General features: G+C 40.0%; 1 protein-coding gene across 23 annotated transcripts in view; it reads right to left on the minus strand.

Moving 5' to 3' along the window:
- The window catches only part of CD44 (CD44 molecule (IN blood group)), a 97,763-nt gene that overhangs the window by 12,953 nt on the left and 62,186 nt on the right, over positions 1–22,624 (minus strand). For 4 of the 23 annotated variants that reach the window (XM_064288272.1, XM_064288276.1, XM_064288277.1 and 1 more), the window contains 9 exons: positions 20,360–20,473; positions 19,416–19,532; positions 16,412–16,540; positions 14,841–14,981; positions 11,798–11,899; positions 10,112–10,201; positions 8,722–8,913; positions 5,245–5,304; positions 1,466–1,537 (listed from right to left, as the gene is read on the minus strand). In XM_064288272.1, coding sequence (XP_064144342.1) covers positions 1,466–1,537; positions 5,245–5,304; positions 8,722–8,913; positions 10,112–10,201; positions 11,798–11,899; positions 14,841–14,981; positions 16,412–16,540; positions 19,416–19,532; positions 20,360–20,473 — 1,017 coding nt within the window. The remainder of the gene's footprint in view (positions 1–1,465; positions 1,538–5,244; positions 5,305–8,721; positions 8,914–10,111; positions 10,202–11,797; positions 11,900–14,840; positions 14,982–16,411; positions 16,541–19,415; positions 19,533–20,359; positions 20,474–22,624) is intronic. The other 19 variants (XM_064288288.1, XM_064288292.1, XM_064288290.1 and 16 more) reach the window with 13 other exon arrangements.

A 22,624-nucleotide genomic window follows, 5' to 3' on the forward strand; every position in this document is an offset into this window, starting at 1 on the left:
ATTGTACATCTGTGTAATGAACCAATGCTTGAGAAAGAAGGAAGATGAAAAGCCATTCATTCTTGCCTGACAGACTGGAGAAACCCTGAGAGCGTATGGCCCCCAGACACCCTTTTAGCTCAGTAATGAAGTCACTCCCTGAGGTTCGCCCTTCAACCAAAGATTGGACAGGCCCATAAAACAAAACAAGACTAAAGGGCACACCAGCCCAGGGGCAGGGACTAGAAGGTAGGAGAGAACAGGAAAGCTGGTAATAGGGAACCCAAGGTTGAGAAGAGAGAGTGTTGACATGTCGTGGGGCTGTTAACCGATGTCATAAAACAATATGTGTACTGTTTAATGAGAAACTAGTTTGTTCTGTAAACCTTCATCTAAAGTACAATTAAAAAAAAATGTCATACATCTCTATTCCTCTTTTGGAGTCTTGGTTTTCCTCCAGTTTCCTGGTTAGCACTGCCTCTGCCTCACCTGTACCTGGTTAGGTGAGTCTGGGGAGGACAGTAGAAAGAGAGGAGTGGGGAACCCAACTAGAGGGTGTCATTTCTATTCCTTCCCCTGGTCAGCCATGGAGATGCCCCACACTCAGTCTCACTGGAGTTAAGAAGAGTCCTGCTCCTACTTATAGCAAACTGCTTCCCTCCTCTCCCTGGAAACCCACTTCCTTTATCCATATTCTCTGCCTTCAGGTGTGCTCAGGCAAGTCAAGGCCATGGGGTGAAGCACATTTTATATTGTTCCTTTTCCTCAAGGGAGGATCAGTTTTGAGACCTCTAAAAACTCAGAAAGGAATTAAAAGGATAATTTACAACTCTAGGAAAACCCTTCCTTTTTTTTTGTAATCACCCTTCACAAATGCTTAATCTTGAGCCCAAGCCAAACAAAGAATTTGCATCAAATGCCTTAAATGATGCTCAGGAGAGTCAGGTGTTCTCAATTCCCTCACTGTACATGTAACACTTTCTGGAAGGTCTCTTCTGCCTGGATCAGGAAAAACTGTCACTCGAGAAAAAGTAGTTGGGGTACCAAAAAGATATTTTTGCTCCACTCACACAAATGGCCCTTGTATCTCTTCACTTTCTGCAGTATGGAAGTTATACCCTTCGCCCTCAACCCCAGAAATAAACAGGAATCTGGACTGGGATGGGAAGGACCTGGGCATGACATGAAATCTTCTGGGTGGTCACTCATTTGGGAAGGATGCTTTAGTAACTAACATGGCAGTTCTGTGGGACAGGTCTAACATGAGTTCAATAGGTGGGACCCAGGAAGGCCAAAGAAAGAAGAGTTCTCCATCCTTTCCTATCAAAAGGCTATTGGGCTTTCATTAATCCTTTTACTAGTAAGGAAGAGAAGGTTCAAAGGTTGGCATTTAAGAGAATATGCTTTTGAGTTGGTCTCTTCCTTCTTTCTGGGACATTCAGAGGGGTTTGCTTTAAGCTTCTTATTCTGCTTCAAAGAAACTCACCTGGAATTTGGGCTTTCCTTATAGGACTGGCTGTCGTGTTGGCCCCATCTCTTTGACTCCCATTTGAATGTCCTAAGGAGAAAAACAACATCACTCATCCAGAGTTTGGAATGCATAGCCATAAGCTCCTTACAGAGCAGCACACAGGTCAACCTGCATGTTCTATAGGCTGCAAAGCCACTTATGGATTCAAGCTACAGACATTTATAAAAATGTTACCAAAACCAAGAAACCAAACCAGCTGCTGTTGAGTCCATTCTGATTCATGGTGGCCCCATGTGTTGTAGAGTAAAACTGCTCCATAGGGTTTTATTGGCTGTAATCTTTACAGAGCAGATCTCCAGGACTTTCTTTTACAGCATTGCTGGGTGGATTTGAACTGCCAACCTTTCGGTCAGTAGTTGAACACAAACTGTGCCAGCAAGGGACCTATAAAATGCTATACAAAAGACATTTCCTCCCAAAAGTTTAGTTTGATTAATGCTGAAGTTTGGAACTGTTACTGTTATTATTTATCAAGGAACAGGATAATCTCCAGTGGTGGTGTTGTGCAGTATTTAAGATCTTGGAATATAGAGGTGCACAGACCAGGATTTGAGTCCTACCTCTGCCTCTTGCTAGCAGTATATGTGTGCTGGACCAAGTTACTCTTCCAAGTCTCACTTATATAATGGGGATAATAATAAAATCTACTCCATAATTTTGCAGAGGTTTAAAGAAATACACAGTATTCATAGTTGTGTGTGTAGTTGTTATTTTCTATTTTTTCTTGAGGGTCTTGCTACTCAAAGTGTGGTCCTTGGACCATCAGCATAGACATCACTTGGGAGCATGCTAGGAATACAGAACCTCAGGCCTTACTACAGACCTATGGAAACAGAATCTTCATTTTAACAAGATCCCTATGGGATTCACATGCTTCAGAAAGACCAAAGCAAATCTAAAAAGCACATCTGATGTTTTTAGAGAAGCAAACATAAACATTTAAAAAACAAGAGTTTGCAGGGAAGGAGTGGTCCTTTTTGTCTACGATAAATCACCCTATTAGAGTCCCTGATATTAGTGAAACGTATCTTGTTTTTAGAAGAATGAACATCTTTTAGTGTTGAAAAACAAAATAACGAAACAAACAAAAACCTCAAACTAGGAGGTAGCATCACAAGACAGAGAGCCCACCAGTCAGAATTGGAAGTTCATCAAAACGAAGGCAACATCAGACTTTAAAAAGAAACTTCTAAGACAACTAGCGAAGCTTCAGTTTTTATGCTCCATCCCTCCAAAAACAAAATTTTAAAATTTCTCATTAAAATGAACTTTTTTCCCTACTAAATAGGAACCCACTGCAGAATCCTAAAGGCCTAAAAAAAATCAATTCTGACTCATAATGACCCTGTAGGACAGAATAGAACTGCCCTGTAGGGTTTCCAATGAGTGGCTGGTGGATTTGAACTGTTGACCTTTTGGTTAGCAGTTGAGCTCTTAACCACTTCACCAGGGAAGCTTGTTTGCCTAATAAACGGATCAAGATGGCCAGGCCTTCAATGAAACGTTTTCCTCAGAGAGTCAAACTTCAGACTCTGCACAGAAGATACTAAAGCCTTGATGACAATGGTTATTTTGGGTAGGATGGCTCCTGTTCATGCAATTTGATGTTTCTGTTAAACTCCAAATGGAGCAAAACAAATTCCTACCAGACGTCTCGCCATTTCAACGCACCCCATCCCATTTTCGCAGTCTTTTACTTTCTAAACATCAGAAGGAGTCCAAGGCACTTTCCAGAGTCCTTGATGGCTGGCAGGTTTTCACCTGCATAAGTCATGGTGTTATGGCCATCTCAACAGATCTTTGGCCTTAAAAACCACCTAGGAGGCACAGTCATTTTTGCTGGTCTTTCTCTGACTCACATCAGCCTTTGATATTCGAAAGGGAGGCCATTAATGGATCATAATCTCTTTATTTTGATTTTCAAAAAAAGTGATCCCAGCAAGGAAAGATCTGGGTGTGTTGTACAACAAGATGAAACCTCCTCTTTCAACAATAGACACCTGCACCGGAGTCAAACAAAGGAGGCCAGCTCCCGCCCACCTGATTCTCACTTCAAGCAAAAGCCGAAGCGGATGGATGAGATACAGCAGGCCTCCATTGTACCACTGAGGTCTGCAAATCCAGCCAGGGTAGGACTGGCTGGGAAAGCAGGTTCCACAAAGAGTGGCACTTGACTTTCCAGTTGAGAAGATAAGATCCAATCTGAGACGTGCACAGAGAGAATTCAACTGTGAGAAAAACAGCCTGGGACAGTGTTGTTCAAACCCTAATGTGAAGACAAACCCCTTGGGGTAGGGGAGGGGTAGTCTGGTTAAAATGGAGATCCTGATTCAGTGGGTCTGGGTCTGGGCAGAGAGTCTGCATTTCCAGCAAGCTCCTAGGTGATGCCCATGCTACTGGTCCAAGGACCACACTTGGAGTAACTGGGGTCTCCTGACTTTAGTGAGCATGACTTTTAATAATAATTCCCTTCCATTTCCAAAGATGTCCCATGTTGGTGCAGACGGTTAAGCACTTGGCTACTAACTAAAAAGTTGGCAGTTTGCATCCACTCAGAGGTACGTTGGAAGAAAGACCTGTTGATCTACTTCTGAAAGGTCACAGCCATTGAAAATCCTATGGAGCACAGTTATACTCTGACATACATGGGGTCACTATGAGTTGGAATCTGGTAACCGGTACTGGTCCATTTTCAAATACCTTCACATTCCCATGTCTTTTTTTCCTCACAAGATCTCTAGGAGGTAACCTAGGCAGGCATTCAGGTTTCCTCTTACCAATCAAAATACTGAGGTTGAGAAAGGTTAAATGCCCTGTCCAAGGTCTCCGGCGAGCCCAAGACATCTGTCTCTTCCTTCAGAGCCATTTCTAATGAGCCCCTACTTCTCCGGGCTCTTACATAAAAGGTTATTACTAAAGCCATGTCATGTCAATTTCCATCTTAATATTTCCTTTAAAAGTGTAAATATTTAAAGCAGGAGGCACCCGTAGTCCCATATTAGGCATGTCGAGAGAGGACAACAATTCACATAGGCTTGCCTGAATTTGTGGGAGCCCATGGAGCTCTGGTGGTACAATGGTTAAGCATTTGGCTGCTAACCAAAAGGTCAGCAGTCGGATCCACTGGCTGCTCCTTGGAAGCCCTATGTGGCAGTTCTACTCTGTCCTATAGGGTTTCTATAAGTTGGAATTGACTCAATGGCAACTAGTTAGGGAGAACATAGTAAATCATTATCTTTGGCAGAGCGCTTCAGTAGCCCCAGCACTAGATGTCAGGAGTGATCCTTCATCATGTCAGACTTCTGCTGCCTGAAGTAATGTTTGAATCCGTTTAATAACGCATGCCTGGTGATAATTATGGTCATTCACAGAGTGCCTTTGGCAGATCATGCTTATGAGAGACAATGTAAGACCCCCTGTGCTTTAAACCTACTGATCACCAAAAGTTTATAGGTTCAAATCCACCCCAGGTACCTTGGAAGAAAGGCCTGGAGATCTACTTCCAAAAAACCAGCCATCAAAAACCCTATGGAGCACAGTTCTAATCCTATACACATTGGGTTGCCATGAGTTGAAGTCAACTTGACAGCAGCTGGGACTGGCCCTGGTGATTCTGATGCATTCTTTAAAAGTTTGAGAACCATGGTTCTAGAGACACAAACTCATACTTCATTAATAGTCAGCAGGTTCAATGATTATTACGACAGTAAACATGTAAAATGGCTCAAACTCACCAGCAGACTCAGATCCATGAGTAGTCTGGGACCTCCCATCAGTCTTGTTGTTTTGGTGTCCTGTAACGAACAATCAGGGAAGTTTAGTACCATATGTTTCCACTTAACACTGCCATCTGCATTGCCTCCTGTTGGAATTTTCATACCGCCCATCACAGAGTTGAGTCTTTAAAAGGTAACCAAAAAACGATGGCAAAGGAGCTTTGAATGGCTCCAGGATATTAATGACTACCCATTGCTAATAGACTGATGAGTGGGCTAAGTGCTCTAATCAAAATTAAGGAAACTGGGGCAGCACAGGCGATCAAGGGTGACCATAGGAAGTACAGTCTTGGTAGACATCCAAGAACTGTGGCTTTCAGGGGCCTACCTACAGAAAATACCTTCCAGGGCAACTAGTGTTAAATTGCTGAATGATCTCTCACAGCTATCAGTGGAAATTGTGACAGCCAATAGAAACTGCTAATTGGCACGCGGCCTCAAGCCCTACCTGCCCTCTGTTAGGCCTCTGGTGGCAACGAACACCTTAACAAAAATATTACGATGTCTTTGCAGGTCACCGTGTCTTTGCAATAAGGGCCGTATGCTTTGTCTTATGAAAAGTGTGATCACCGGGAATGCAGCTTAGGGCATGAGACCTTTAAAAAAATTTCATTGAGACAGGTAATGAAAAGGTTTTGGGTCTGCAGCAAGGGATCTTGGTACTGAACAATGTAAAGACTCAAAGAGAAAAGCCAACTATATTTAGAGAAAAGGAATGAAAATAGGAATGGGGAGATGATAGATAACATGTGAACAATGTGTACCCGGGTATTAGGATAAATTTCAAATAATAATATTTTTCAAAAATTAAATTTGTATCTTCAACACCAATAGTTAATATAACCCCATTCTCTGAGACATCCATTACCTAAGGGTTTTAGATTGAGATAAGCTCATGAATTGCTAAAACCTGAATCCATGGGTGAAACCTTGGGTTTAGTATATGGAAACTCCCTTCCTTCTCTCTCAACCCCTACCCTCACCCATGCACATTTTCCGAAACTATATTAAACCAAAAAAAACACCACGCTTACTGCCGTCAAGTTGATTCTGACTCATAGTGACCCGAAAGGACACAGCAGAACTGCCCCATAAGGCTTCCAAGGAGCGCCTGGGGGATCTGAACTTTTGGTTAGCAGCCAGGGCTCTTAACCGCTCTGCCATTAGGGTTTCCAAAGCTATATTAGAGTCTTCAAAAAAAAAAAAAAAATCACAGAACAATGGTTTCACAAAATGGCTATCGTTATCCATATGAAAGTACCTATAAGGAATGTACGAAGTCCTGGTGGTGCAGTGGTTAAGTGCTCGGCTGCTAACCAAAAGGTCAACAGTTTGAATACACCAGCCACTCCTTAAAAACCCTGTGGGGCAGTTCTACTCTGTCCTAGAGGGTGGTTATGAGTTGGAATCGACTCGATGGCAACAGGTTTAGTTTTCGGTATAAAGAATGTACAGTAACCTGATCATCACTATTTCCTTGATTAGAGAGGATGGAGGTGAGTAACCTGTAATCTCTCACATAATTGCATTGAAGAGACAGATCTCTTTGTTCCTTGGCTAATAGTTAGAATAACTGAAAACAGCATTTGCTGAAATACCAACATCAATACCCAATTCCCAACATCACGACCACCACCACCATCACCATCACCAACTCCATCACCATCACCACCACTTATCACCATCACCACCACTGCCACCACAAGTCCAAATGTTTCAGTTCTTAATGTTAAGCATAAAGACTGAGAGAAATGTACAGACAGAAATAAGCCTTATTTTATTTAATAATAATTAGCTTATGTATACCTTCTAGGATACTGGAACTATTAAAATTGTCATTTAAAATTTAACTTATTAGGTTGCACAACAGACCTTATTTTGCCAAGAGAAGCTAGGCAACATTCTAAAATTCATGTCTCCAGAAGAATACTAAAAAGGATACTTGGAATTTTTAATAACTGAGACAACCATGATGAATAAAAAACTAATAAGTGTAAGAGGCTTTGTGTTGCCAGTATTACCCGAATCAGTATTTTTTAAAACTGTTTTCCTCAGAGCCCTGGAGTGGGCAGCTCAGAGGCAGGATGCCAAGCATGGGACATTCTGTGTTTTCTGTCCCCCCATCAGCCACAGCATTATGACCGGCATCTGTCTTATATATTGGGTTCTTGTTAGAATTTTTTTCTTTTTTTTCAGAAAATAGGGTTTCTGCTACAGAAAATATATATTTAAGGCCACTAATCTTTAATAGGAGACCCTGGTGGCATAATGGTTAAGAGCTCACAGATGCTAACCAAAAGGTTGGCAGTTCGAATCCACCAGGCACTCCTTGGAAACCCTGTGGGGCAGTTCTATCCCGACCTATAGGGTTGCTATGAGTCGAAGTAACTTGATGGCAATGGGCTTTTTTGCTTAGTCTTTAATATGTCTAAGTGATTGAATGGAAACCCTGTTGGTGCAGTGGTTAGGAGCTATGGCTGCTAACCAAAAGGTCAGCAGTTTGAATCCACCAGGTGCTCCTTGGAAACGCTATGGGACAGTTCTACTCTGTCTACAGGGTCGCTATGAGTCGGAATCAACTCAAAGGCAATGGGTAATGGGTTAGTGGTTGAGTGGTACGAAGCACCTGAAGAGCTAGCACTAGGAGGAGAGAATCGGTTTTTAGTTTCCCAGTCAGAGTGAGCATATTCCATTTCCCTCTTCTTCAATTTTAGTTTCTTAATGCCAATGGAGAAACAAAGAAAGCAGAAGTAGAGAGGACTTATTGTTTGAGAAACAAAACGTCCTGTCCTGAGTCTACATGTCAAACTCTTTGCTATAACAACAAGAAAAATTGTGCCCATTGATTAATAGCAGATCACATTAAAAAACTTTTAAATGTGCATAATAACTAGAATAGATTTACCCACCAGCCCTTCACCGAAAGTAAAATCCATCAATCACCAATAAAAGAAAATAATTTCAGCAAATGTTGTGTTATCTCTATTTTTTACAACAATAATAAAAAAGATAATTTTAGAGGAAGAATATTAGAATATGGAAATTATTTACACACATTGGTAAAACTTTATTAAATAGGCAGCATGTATTAGTTGAATGAAATGAAATTGCCAATATTCAACTATTTTGACCTGCAAAAATACCCATTTCATATGGTTCAACTTAATATACCACAAGATTGGGAACAAAACAAAGAATTTCCCTCACAAAAATCAAGTCACAAAAAGAAATGGAATTTATCCTGGCAAATGAAAGCATTATTTTATCTAAAATATCCCAGTCCAAGGTTACTTGTACTAGTGTTGATGATCAGTGGTGAAAGTCATTCCCATATCAGTACTCACATCCTAGACAGTAAATGTTTCCTGTAATATGAAAGTATGTGTTCTTTGTTCCTCTAGAGAAAGCAAACCAGATAACAACTGTCCAAATTACCTGGAAATGAACCTGCTACATCGGGGTTGGAATCTCCAACAGTAACTCCAGGGGGCCCAGTCTGAACAGGAGTCACTGGGGCGAGGGTCCTGTTTTCCTTTGTGTCTGGGAAATGAGGGGTGTAACCTTCCACTGATGTAGTTGAGTCTTCGGGGAGATTTTCACTGCTTCCACCGCTGTCATCATTTCTGTCTGCGTGGAGGTGGAATCGATGGTAAACCCACATTTATAAAGCCACTGCCTATCGTGTGTCTGTCTCCAGCACATGCAATTGCTGCAAAGGCCTTTCCTTTCCACATATTATCCATGAATGAGGAGCAAAAGACACCGAAGTTCATTACGTTGTTGAACATAATCAATTCTCTGTAACCGACACCACCTGGACAGCACTCAACAGAAGAGATTTTAGTGATGCTAATACCCAAGTGCTACGGTTGCTAACCAAAGAGTCAGCAGTTCGAATCCACCACGTGCTCCTTGAAAACTCTATGGGGCAGTTCTACTCTGTCCTATAGGGTTGCTATGAGTTGGAATCAACTTGATGGCACTCGGTTTGGGTTTTTAATGCCCAGGAGAGACATTTGTTGCAACTCCTGTCTGGGCTGTTAAGGTAAAGTTTGTGTCACTTCAACTGTGACCCTAAAGCCTGATCAGGTACTAGATAATCATGGCCTCTTTCTCAACTGGATCCACCTTTGATGAAGTTGAAGACATTGGGTTGGAGAGTAAAATTACGTTGCCTGCAATTGGAATGGCAAATGCAAGATTTCAAAGACCTTAGGCTACCAGTTTAGTTATTTTTTCTTTGTCGGAAGGGCACTACTTCTTTGTTACCAGCACCATGAATTTATGGGTCCTGAAGACAAATGAAAAATATTGTTAATTCAAGGAGTATAGGGAGCCCTGGTGGCGCAGTGGTTAAGAACTCAGCTGCTAACCAAAATGTCAGCAGTTTGAATCTACCAGCTGCTCCTTGGAAACTTCTTGGGGCAATTCTACTCTGTCCTACAGAGTCGTTATGAGTTGAAATTGACTCGACCACAACGGGTTTAGTTTTGGTTTTTTAAGGAGTATAAACAGTGATATAATTCAGACTCTTAAACTAATCATAAATCATATATAAGCAATTCATTATATTTAAACGCTAACTCTAGAGTTTAAGAAATCTGACCTTTAAGATATATAGTTTGCACTTAATGTACAATGACTACCAAGAGGTCTACAAAGTAGAAAAAGCAGAGGACCATCACCAGATGCACCTTCTAATCAAAAGTAACAGCATAACAGCAGTCAATCGATGCACCTCCACCAAAGACACTGCAGAAACACCCAAAATTTGTTGATTTTTTAAAATCGAGAGTTGCAACCAACTGGACTTCATAATTCTTACTGCTAGATGTTGGAGCAGGAGTTGTTGGGTGGTCTTTATCTTCTTCCAATTCTCCATGTTCTGTAGAGAGGCTCTGAGAATGACTTTGTTCTGTTTCAGTGAGGAATGAATCCAGCATTAATTTGGCGCCATGATACGATTTCTGCTATTTGCTAACAGGGAATATCTGCCTATAGAAGTGTCCAAGATGGGTAAGTGATCCAATTGTATTTCTCCCAGTCACTCAGGAAAACCAGAGAACATAGACACACAGGAAAAGAATGCTTGAATCAACAATCAAGAGCACCTGACTATGGGTCAAGAAGTGAGATTGTAATGAACATGAATGCCATGATAGCACGTAGTGCACCTATAACCACAAGAGAGGAAGGAGATCATCTAGAATAACCTGCTCAAGTAATTCAGATCCATTTTATACATGGGAACTCCTAACTTCCCTCTAAAGAGCATGAAATTGAAGTTTCCATTTTACTCTATTATTAGGTTTTTGATCTCATCTGTGGATGAGGTTCTCATCACTGCACCGAGGAAACGCTTGCCTGCGCAAACACAGGGACCTCAGGACGTATACCAATTTGAGGCTGAACCATTGCCATATCTGAAGTCACTTTGTTTTGAGTTCATTTCTTTTGTGTTCTTCCAAGAAAAGGTGCTGACCTTTGAGTTACAGGTGCAAGCACTCCATAAAGTGCACCCATGAGCCATGTCCACCACCAAATAAATTCTGCAACCAGGAGAGAAACATTCACCAAAGCCTAAACCCAGTATCAGAACAAAGTCAACAGTGATATTAAATGGAATAGCCCTCCAATGGCAGAGGCCATTCTTAGACTTATTTGGGTCTTCTTTGATACTTAACACTTTGCTGTTTACATTTTGTTGACAATCAACACATGCTTGCTGATTTTTTTTTTCATTTTTGCCTAAAACGGCTCCCGTGAAGGACTCTGCCCATTATGTGTAGCAAGTGGTGAAATGAGGCAGAGAGCCCCTTAATTCTGGATTCTTTTCATGTTCTGCCAAGAAATTATGAATGACTTTAGACTGATGTCTAGGATATCCTGGCACACAGAGTGGAAATTAAGGCTACTAGAAATTTAGCATTGATTCCTACCAGATATTTAGTGATAGACGTATTAGCAAATGTTTCTTTTTTATTCCAGGTTTCCTCCAGGGTCAAATGAAAACAAAATGCCTTGCTCCTTCCCTGTGGGCTGATCAGATTTCCTTACTCGTTATGAATAACTGGTCTCAAAATGTATTTTCACAACAACTAAACTAATCCTACCCCTCTTCTGCCTTGATCAGGGGATAGATAAAAATCATAAGGAGATGGTCATTTAAAACATGAAGAAATCAACCACCACCCTAACAGTGGCTTTGGGTTTCACTGACATGATTACTTAGAGAAGGAAAATCAAGTTAAACGGAGTCTCACAACCTTTCCTTTTTTCTTAAACATAGAATCAGTGAATCTGGAAGACACCAACAATGAAGGTAAAATCAGGTTTAAAGAACCACCACCAAGGAAATATAGACAATAAAGACTGCTTTTAAACTCTGAGCTGAGCTGATCCACATAACACTCAGTGCACCATTCCACCACCAAGCTCTGGCATCTTGGCCAATCTAAAAGCAGAAGCAAGAATACAGGTCAGTAAAGGGGCTGGCTGTCATCATTCTTACGAGTTGTCATTGAAAGAGGTCTTGTCCTGTACAAGTCTTCCACCAAGCCTCTGTTTGGATCTGTAGTAGGCTGAAGCATTGTACTATGGCTGGAGTCCGCATCTGAAGGAATTAAATCAGTGTTATTGCTTGATTTCCTAAACAACTACCTGAGGGTGGTTTATGTAGTCTATAGCTGAATTATTTTATATTCAAGCCTGGGTAAGAGGAAAGAAAACACCTACTGTTTCATGTCTCCAGAATAATTGTTTTTTTGAAAGAGCATCACAAAAAGTAACTGCCTTTCATTGAAGGGATGAGTTGCATAAAATCTATGGTTTTTGTTTGTGTTTGCTCACTTTAAAGGGATGCCTTCATGACACTAACATGATCACATGAAGGGATTCCCCAGCCTTACAGAGAGACAGAAGTATGACCCACTTGTGACTTGCCCCATTCCATACACATTGCCTTCCATACAACCACATGTAATCTGATATATGAAGAAAACACAAAGTGCACTAGCTTATTAGACACCATTTTCTCACACCTCCTTTACCTGCCAGAGAAATTATTTACAGCCCTCTTCCCTCATTTAGTCCTTTTTCTCTTCACAAAGTGCACATGCAATAAAAACACAGAATTATCATCCAATGCTACCTAGGTGGTGACTACAGGAAGTGCACATGGGCAAGAAATAAAAAGCAATAAATGTCACTGAACCATCCTAACACCTAAACACAACTATGAGGTGTCTTTGGAATTTTTAGCATGTACAATGTTGAATGGTGCAGAAATTTCACTGGAATATTCACAAATGCTGTTTTTAATAGTTATCATAGATCTATTCTGCTGAAATAGCAAGTCCTAAGTGAAGTAGAGGCCAAACAATCCATAAACACCATTAATATTGCTGACTCTCCAATTCAGTCAAAGCCTACTCACACTTCTGCCTCTGGGAAAATTTAATCAGCTCCAAACGACTCTAGAGGCAAGCACTGAATATTGGGCAGCCCCATCTGCTTTGCAGCTTTTACATGCAAAAAAAAAGAGAATCTAAGTCTTTGTAGGACAAAAACATGGCTGTGACTCTACAATTCCAGATTTCAAAAAAGAGGAAGGGTCAGTGAACCCAAATAAAAATCCCAACTGGATAGTCTTCCACAAAAATTCCTGCCCGTTGAAAGTATAATTCTTGTTCATCTTCCCTTCTATAAGTAGAATCCTATAAGAGGTGTCAAAACCATTTCATGGTCAAAGCCAATCATATTGTTCTTAACATGCTCATCAATTTAATGGAATCTCTCTCTCTTCACTGGTATGGAGACATAACATTGATCCTGAAGTTCTTTAACTGGCTTGGTTTCTTACCGGGATGTCATCACAGCCTCCAGCAGCTGTGTGCTTAACATACATGCTGAGTCTGCATGGGGCACTTTAGTCACTCAGCATAATGGCCCCAAGCCAGCCATTCAAACTTATCTTCTTTTATACAGTCAAAGAAAATCTGCCATATAAACCCACTCATTTCTGACAAATTCATTCCTTGGCTTTCCTTCCTTTATGACTCTCCTCACATGAGTCTCCTTCCTAGAAAAATGTCTCCCTTTCCTTCTCTACCTATCCAGGTTTCTTTTTCCTGTTTTTCAAAAACCAGATTTAATTCGCCTTTCCCTGACACTCTTTGGAGGCTTCTCTGAATTCCTTTTGTGCTTATTGTTGACAACATTCATTTGATACCTATTATTTACTGTCTCGTATTGGTAGATATATTTTCATGCTGTCTTCTTTTTCCAACTAGATTTTAAGTTTCTTAAGAGCATACCATGAATTTTGCATCTCTGTGTCTCCACTATGCTTTGCGTATTAGCAAATATTTACTACCCATTGTAGTTTAAGGAATATCTGATCACTAATATTTAGGTAAGGCACAGTTAGGTGTTCTAAAGAAATGCAACTATAGAAACTCTTGGATTCATTTTTGGAGCTAACTTTATAAAATACATACTCAATACTAAGAGACATAGTCACGGTGCTCTTAGAACACGTTTAAGTGAGTTTCATGTCATGCATACCCTTGGAAATTTGGATCCAGATAATATACGTAATGCTATAACTGAAAACTCACATCCCTATGTTGATTCTTTTGGTTTATCTCCTTTCTGGAATGCTACTTTTTGTGATGAGGACATCTTGTTAAGTAAAAAAAAAAAAAAAAATTGAGTAACTCTGTTCATGGGAATAGCGAGGAACATGGATTCTTAAATTAATTAAAGGCTGAGAAAAGAGGAGTACCACCTGCTACCGACTCTTGGAGACTCTCTCAGAAAAGATGTCATCTGTTAGGACAAGGCAGAATTCTTTTTAAATGTAAAAATTGGCCCAGTAAAATCACGATCTTCCATTTTTGCAGTGCTACTACTCTCTCTTTCTTTTAATTCTGTTTTTGAATTGCTCGCAGATAAGTAAGAAAGAATGGTATTTAAGGAAACAGGGATTCCATCCTGTGTAAAAGTTGCCCGTTCACAAACATTTATTGAGGGCCTAGCGTGATCTAAATACGAAATGCTTCCCTTGGTACTGAATTATCTCTAAATGTGACCTGAGTAAATAAAGATGTTTTCTGAATCTTGTAGTTATCTGTTTGGAATGACTAGTCACCAGTTTTTGACCTCTCAGATTATTCTGCCAACAACAAGTTATATTTTGGGTTTACACGGGAAATAGCCACCGAATCCATCACTTTATTTAAACCCTGCACTTAGAAGTAAAAGGAAAGAAATCCTGGGAATGTCCCTTGCTCACAGGAAATAATTTCTGTTCCTGTCATCCTAGGACTAATTCTTCCTTAACCCCCCTGCCAAATTCTTCACTTTCAGCCCAGAAAGTCCCTTTCTGATAAATGTGTATGTCGCTCCCACTAAGAAAACTAGTTTTTGAAGAAACTTCCAGTTCCTACCTAGGAAAATAGCCTAGTCTAAAACCAAAGGCATATGTCTAAGAAAATAGCCATTTGGTGGATTTCATAAAAACACAATGTAGAAAAACGCTCAGACGCTATTACCCATCCTTCTTCCTGTTTGATGAACTTGTCCCGTTGGATGTGAGATCGGATTGAAGAAATTCGTCCAGGAACTACTGTCCTCTTGACTCTTCGTTGTTGTTCTTTGATTTGTGTGGCTGCCAGGGGCTGAGGCTGTTGTGACTATGCAGTTTAAACAATTATCAAACTGTTAATTGACATTTGGTCTGGGAGATACTGATTTTTTTTTTTTTAAGGCTTTACTTTCTAGACAAGACAATGAAACCATCATCCCTGTATAGTGAGCAAGGAGGTTGTATAAATGCACATTTAGCGTGTTTGGGTTCATTCATGCTCATTTTCTTAGTCATCAGCATGTGAACCAATGAATACAGAGGCTTTAACAACTTCAGCAGTGGATAGAGGTTGAGTTATTGACATCAAGTGAAGATGAAGGAGAAGTAGTTCTTCATCCATGCCATGTTGCCACAGTCCCATAAAAGAGGAAGTATAAAAGCCAAGAGCGCATGATATCCTTCTGAGATAACCACATCCCAGAAAAATGCACACGAGGCGGGAAGTGAGGTAGAGAAGGAATCATGTAACAGCTTCCTATCTGATAAACGTGTAAGTAAAAGCCATTCATCTCAAAAGTATGAATGGAATCCATTATAGTATCAGTACATGCCTTTACTTCATTCTGAGTCAGTGGAGAAATATAGGTAGAAAAGATTATAATAGCAGCCCCTTAGCAACCACCACACCACAAAGCCAGTCAGTGAATCCATTGCTTTGCCTGGAATGCATTCAGAAGTTGCCACACACTGGAAGGACATTATGTGTTATATTCTATATTACAAATGGAAACACAGGAATACCTCTCACTGATAACAAGTGAGAATGTGGAGTTTACATTCTTTTACCAGACATGATGCGTTTCAATACATCTGTCACACAGACAAAAGAATCATGCATGTGAGCTTGCAGAGCCAAGGTATCTGGCATCGGTTAGAGATGATGACAAGACTTGAGTCCAGTTTCCATAATCCCACAACTCAAGAATAGAGAAGATGCCTTTTTTGTAAATCCAAGAAAAAAAGCATTGCACACTCAAAGAGAAATCACCAAACAGAGAGACAAACAAAGGACCAAGGAACAACAGACAGGTGGCATTTTTCTCAAAATGTCTGGCTCCATTTTTCAAACACAGGGGTCCTGACTAAATGCTTTCTCACCAGCCCAGTGCTTCATAGAACCATGTTGTCAATTCTGGACCCATATCATAGAGTAGATTACTAAAAGGGAGCATTTTGCACGATCAGGGTTTCTGCTACAATCTCACTAGGGGATGCTCCAAACTAGATCTGAAAGAGACAGACTCAAGGATACATGCCCAGTGTCTCCTTGACATGGTTATATCCATTTCTGCTCAGGTGATTTGTTATATAAGCATTTAGGATTAGGTTGGGATTGACTGCACCATAATTTATTAAGAAATCTTAATGTCTGTGACAGTTCCTTCAAAACCGGCTTTTTGTTCTGTGTCCTCAAAGTCCAACATTTAACTCAAAAGGAAGTTTCCACCCAAGTTTGCTTGTTAAACCGTCTATTACCAGCAGTCCCTGTTGTTGAATGAGAGTCTTCTTTTGGCATCTGGGAATGTTCCCCAGGCCCTTCGATCCAAAACCACTGTTCTTTCTCGGTAGCTGTTTCCTCAGTTGGACTACTAGGGATTACCTGGGCTGTGAGAAGAACGTCAGCTGTGAGTCATAATTGTCCAATGTCCTCATCAACAGCTGTTACATCTTTCTGCTTTAAGAGTATATACGCAAGGAAGAGAAGGTAGGAAGGGAAGGCAGCAAGAAGAGAGGCCACTAGTATTCTGAAATGGATGTTAGAAATCATTTAATTTTTAAATTTTTCAGGCGGAAAATCTAGGGTCCAGAGAAGTTTTAATTTACTCAAAATTGTATAGCCATATTGGGGGAAAGTTAAAACAGACCACAGCCTGTGCATTCTCGGTCTTGTTCTTATTTTACTGTAGTCTATGGTTTCACATATCCTGTCTGAGAGAACCTTTTGTTTAAAGAGTTAACCTCTTCACTCCAGTGATTTTGGGTGCGGGATTGTATTACATAATAATTTATGACAAGGTCAGCATCGTAGGGGACCTTTTCAAATGGTGGCCATGTAACTCATAATCACATACATTGGAAATATATCAGTAATGAATTTGCCCAGCATGAAAGATGTTGGAATAACTGGGATACTGCTCCATTGACTCATTACATGTTTATGTCTATGTGGCATCTAAATTTGTTACCATTACTTTTTAAAAAATTAATTCAGTGGAAGAAAAATGATTCTGGCCAGTATATGACATTGTATAAACAACAGCAGCGCGTGACAGCCTTAAAATTTCAACCACTCAGTGTTTTAGTTGTCAATGTCTCTAGTTTTTTAAAGGACAAAATTAATGGACTAAAATTTTATCAAGGTGCCTTCAGGACAAATCACGAAGCCACTAACATGTTCATCTATAGCAACTAGAAGTAAATTTCTAGTTCATCAAGAAAATGAGAACCTATAAACTTGTCAAGCCAAAGTATGTTTTGCCCCTTGTAAAACTGTTTATATTTCATTACCTTAGAAAAAGATACAAGTGATTTAAAAGTAGCAAACACATTTAGAAAACAATACTGATTGTCCTCATTTTATTCTTGCATTGACCAAAACATCCCTAGGGTTAACTGATAACACAGTCAGTTCTTAAGTTTTACCCCGCCACTGACTAAACCACTACCTCCTGACAAATAATGAAGTCATAAAAACTACTGAGTGCAATTAGAAAGAGAAAAATTGACTCAAATGTAGACTGCCACATTACTCAAATTGAGAAATAATAGAAAAACACACACAAGTGTGCACATACATGCACTCACACACACAACTCTACACTCCTTCTATCACTATCGTTATAAGCATAGTAATAGTCTTTTAAGCATTCAGTAACGCCCCAGTATTTTCCAGCATAAATCACCAGAATGGGTTAGAAGAGTACAGGATTCTCACTATAAAATATGGAGGTTGACTCTCTTCTAGAAGTTGTAATGTTCATTTGATAAAGCCCAAAGGTCACCAATTAGAAGCACACTATGTTTTGCAAGTATTGATAAGAGAATTGCTACAGTTGTTGCTGCTTTCTTCTGTCAGTTTCCATATGTCTGGTTATTTAACTATTCTCTGTTGTAATGATGGAGCCCTGGTGGTGCAGTGGTTAAGATCTACAGCTGCTAAGCAAAAGGTCAGCAGTTTGAATCCACCAGTCACTCCTTGGAAACCCTATGGGACAGTTCTATTCTGTCTTATAAGGTCGCTATGCACCAGGGCAGCAACGGGTTTTGTTTGGTTTATTGTAATGATGCCTCTCCCCTTGACAATAGACTCATTAATTCCAAGTCTCTTAAATGTCTTTTTAAGTACACACTATCTAAAATAATTTCTAAGATACATTGTTAAAACCCAAAGGGGACTGGTATAGAATCCTACTCTGAAGAGACTTCTGCTTCCTATTTCCTTCTTTTATGAGAAGACTCTTTTGTTAACTCAGTCCATAATCCTCATGCATATATTGAATCTCTTGGGGAAAGAAATGAGATATAGACCTGTTGGGTGTATTTAGTACAATGCCTAGGATTTACTGACATTGTCTGAAATGTTTTTGTTGTCTGACGACATCCCTCAAATCATGAATTCTCAAACTCCTTTAGCAACTCCCTTTGACTTCTAAGTGGCCATTTGTCACATTTTTTTTAGGAGTAGCCAAAGCTCTGAAAATGATGGTTGAACCATAGTTGTAAAAATGCCACAAGTTATTATCCCCAATAGAAGCTTCTTTTGCTCCAAATAAGACAGGCGTCTATCAGAGAGCTAGATGAAAGAAGGGTGCATACTTCTTACTTTTTTTGTCCTATCCTCACAGTCTAGTGGTGAGACTTGAGATTGTTTTAGAAAACCCGAGACGTTTGCATATACGTGGAAATAACAATAAAAGCACCAAAGCCTTTCCCAGTTATCCAATGTTTAAAGACAGAAAAGAGCAGTTATAGAATTTTATAGACCATCTGAGCCACCTACTTTTCTCTAAAGAGTACATGGAATGCCTTCATACAATGCAATGAAGACACAATGTGTAAAAGAAACTGGACTCATCAGAGATCTTTAGGGAAAATAAGGATTTCAAAGAACGTTTCACTTCACAAGGTCTCTTTCCAGATGCCACACTAAACACCAAAAGAACACACTCTTCACCATACATTTCCATAAACATACACAAATCACCAAAATGGAACCTCAAGGAATCTTTCACACAACAATCATATCCCAGATATACTTCTTAAACATTTTGGTCTTTTAGACAACCTGACGAGTTAGCATTTTCTTTCCAGTTTCTAAAAATCGTTTGTAGTCTTGGCAGTTCTTCATAGTCTAGGGATAAAAGAAATTACCGAGTGGAAGTATAAGATGCAGCCAATGTCTACATAAAATCTTCCCTACTCTATGGCATGACTTCACTATCTTGTCCGAACCAGAACTGTTGACCGCCATCCTTCTTACTTGTGCTGGTAGAATGCTGGGTCTCCTCATTGTCATGATGCTTATGGTGAATAAGAGGAGTTTCTGGTTCCTGGGTCCGGTTTTCTCCATGAGCACTGGTGTCACTTCTGTACACATCTGTTGTAATGTTGGTTACATACACCGTGACTTTTTATCAACCAACCTTTAATGTTGCTGTTCTTCCATTAAAGCATGTGCTATTTAACAGTTCTATGCCTATAATGGAAACCCTGGTGGCGTAGTGGTTAAGTGCTATGGCTGCTAACCAAGAGGTCGCAGTTCAAATTTGCCAGGAGCTCTTTGGAAACTCTATGGGGTAGTTTTACTCTGTCCTATATGGTCACTACGAGTTGGAATTGACTCGACAGCAGTGAGGTTTTTTTTATGCCTATAATGGAAACCCTGGTGGCATAGGGGTTAAGAGCTATGGCTGCTAACCTAAACGTTGGCAGTTTGAATCCACCAGGTGCTCCTTGGAAACCCTATGGGGCATTTCCACTCTGTCCTATAGGGTTGCTATGAGTAGAAATTGACTCGATTGCAACTTTTTTTTTTAATGGTCTGTTTTTATGTCTAAATAGTACTGCTACTATTCTCAATAATTTTTAGTGACTTCACTGATGTGTCCCAAGAAAAAAACCAATGGACATGGTACTGTACAATGATTACTTGTAATTCCACTATAACCACTTTGTCAAGGGCAGAACCTTAAATCATTTTAATGTATCCATTTTTATAATGAAGCAGCATAAAATACCTTGTGCCTAGACCATATGACTGATAAATGTCTCCTAAGTGGAACTGAGTATCTACATGAAAGCTCACTAGGAATTTGTGATGAGATATTAACTAAATTCCCATTATGTCCTGAAGACCGACCTTTGCGGCATCATAGGCTTTGAGGAAAAAAAAAAATCTTTAATTAAGTATGCATAACCCATTACCAGTCATCGCTGTAGCTATCTCAAGTTGTAATCCTGAATGTGAAACGGTTGGACTCCACTGCTTCCAATCCTCGTTCTGTCCTGGGTGGCGAAAAACTCGTTCTGTGGCTGAAACTGTGATAATGGTGATTGAAGCAATTAGAAAAATGTTATTTCTTGATTCTTCACCTCTTGTTTTCCATATTTTCCCCTTCTTTACTCTATAGAACGAATCATCTATATCAGGTTGTATAGATGGTTGAATGGAAATGGAGGGAAAGAAGAGAGTGTCTTCAGCTGATTCAGCCACAATGTTAAGCATCTCCATGTCCTTTGCATTCTGTCATAGAATACTTCTGCGTTCAGAACATGAGATCTTCCAGAGAAATCAGCCAAAGAAGCTGTAGCATAAGGAAGAACACCTTTGCAAACACCAGCCCTCCACCAAGGAAAACCAAAGACATCAGAGTTTTGCCCATCCATGCAGTCTGTGGTGGCCCTCCATCCTTGAAAACCCAAGGAATTTGCATCACTGGCAAGTGTGCTATGTGTAGATCCTCATACTTCCTCATACTGAAGAGGCAGATGCCTGCAAGTTACACCACGATGTTCACTTTATTTTGTTAGTAATTTTGTTGTGAGAAAAACACCCAGAGCAGCCAGAGTTTTCCTACAGATGATTCTAAGAACATCTACCTAGAGCAGCCATATGATTAAGGTATGCGTTTATGAATATTTATCAAACACCCATGGTATTCTCATCAAATACAAAACATATCATGAGAAAGACATTCATAGCCAATGAAAGAAAACAAGACACATTCAGTGGAAAATGAGCACAGATAACCAACCACCACCATAGCAGCACACCAAAAAAGAAAAAAAAAGCCATACATCCACCAGTGCCCTGATACTGTTACCCAAAACATTACAACTGGAATAGGAGATGCACCAGAGAGAAAGGTCACGGAAAAATAAAGAATCAGTGTCTTTCGTGAAGAGATAATTGACAAATCCACCCCAACTCTTTTAAACTTTATTTTGGTACCCAAATAATACAAAACTCTTTTTCCAAACAGTAATACTATCAATTCTATTTCCCAAGTTAAGAAAATCCTGCTTAGAATCATGAACCATATTTTCAATAAGCATGAGAAAGTGGCAGTCATCAGACCCCTCCAGAAGAGAGAATGCAGCCTGCTGAATCAAGTGCATAGGTGCCAAGTGGAAAAGTAAGTCAGAATTGGAAAATATGCCACAGAGATTAAAAATGTCAAAGTTTTCCCCTGGAGTTGGACCATGCAATTTATTTTCAAGTGTATCTATTTGGGTTGCCATCCATGGGAGTTTAGTTTCTTAGCTATCAAGACTATATCTTAACTGATGGCCTCATCTGGAAGGTGGGGACACATCTGAACCCAGGAGGCAGTGTAACAGTAAGTATCCAGTGTGTTTGGGCATTTGCTTTTCTTTCCTAAGTTGCTAAAAAGAGTTTCCTTTTCCCACAGGCTAAGCTCTGTGGAGAGTCCAGTCTAAGAAATACACCACGTAAAGGTTTAGATATAGAACAACTAGTTCATCTCGAGTATTTGCCGTATCAGCACCATACACTCCAATTCCTTCCAGGCCTAAACTGTATTTTTTGGAATCTTCCCTGACCTTGGTAGTTGTCCATTTATGGGTGCTCCAAAAACTCTCTGGTTTCACTGGGATAATACCACTCTGGTCCATGACCAGAGGAAGCTCAGGTAGCATTCAAAAGCTCACCTGCTCTAAGGGAAAGCAGAGCCATGATGGAGTTAAGTTCAGGATTCTCATCTCTGTTGCAAAGTCTCAAGTCATTCATTATAGGTGTGTATAGGACACTCAGGAAACCCTGGTCATGTAGTGGTTAAGTGCTATGGCTGCTAACCAAAGGGTCAGCAGTTCGAATCCACCAGGCGCTCCTTGGAAACTCTACAGGGCAGTTCTACTCTGTCCTATAGGGTCGCTATGAGTCAGAATCAACTCAACGGCACTGGGTTTGGCTTGGTTTTTTATATGACAGTCAGCCTTCTGGCAGAATAATAGAATGAGCTTCGCATGTTTTAATTCTTTTAAAGGACATTTTCCAGCTCAATTTCTACCCCTTTATCCTCAAAAAAAATTATGATAATTTTCACAGTTCTGATACTATTATGTAGTGGTGTCACCATTTGCTTTTAATAATTGGCACTGTTTTGTTAAAACTCAGGTTTATTTGCCCTCCCCTTCAATGTTACATTGGTGTCCAACTCATCTGTTAAA

The sequence above is a fragment of the Loxodonta africana genome, chromosome 7, assembly GCF_030014295.1.
Source record: "Loxodonta africana isolate mLoxAfr1 chromosome 7, mLoxAfr1.hap2, whole genome shotgun sequence".
NCBI classification, from domain to species: Eukaryota; Metazoa; Chordata; class Mammalia; order Proboscidea; family Elephantidae; genus Loxodonta; species Loxodonta africana.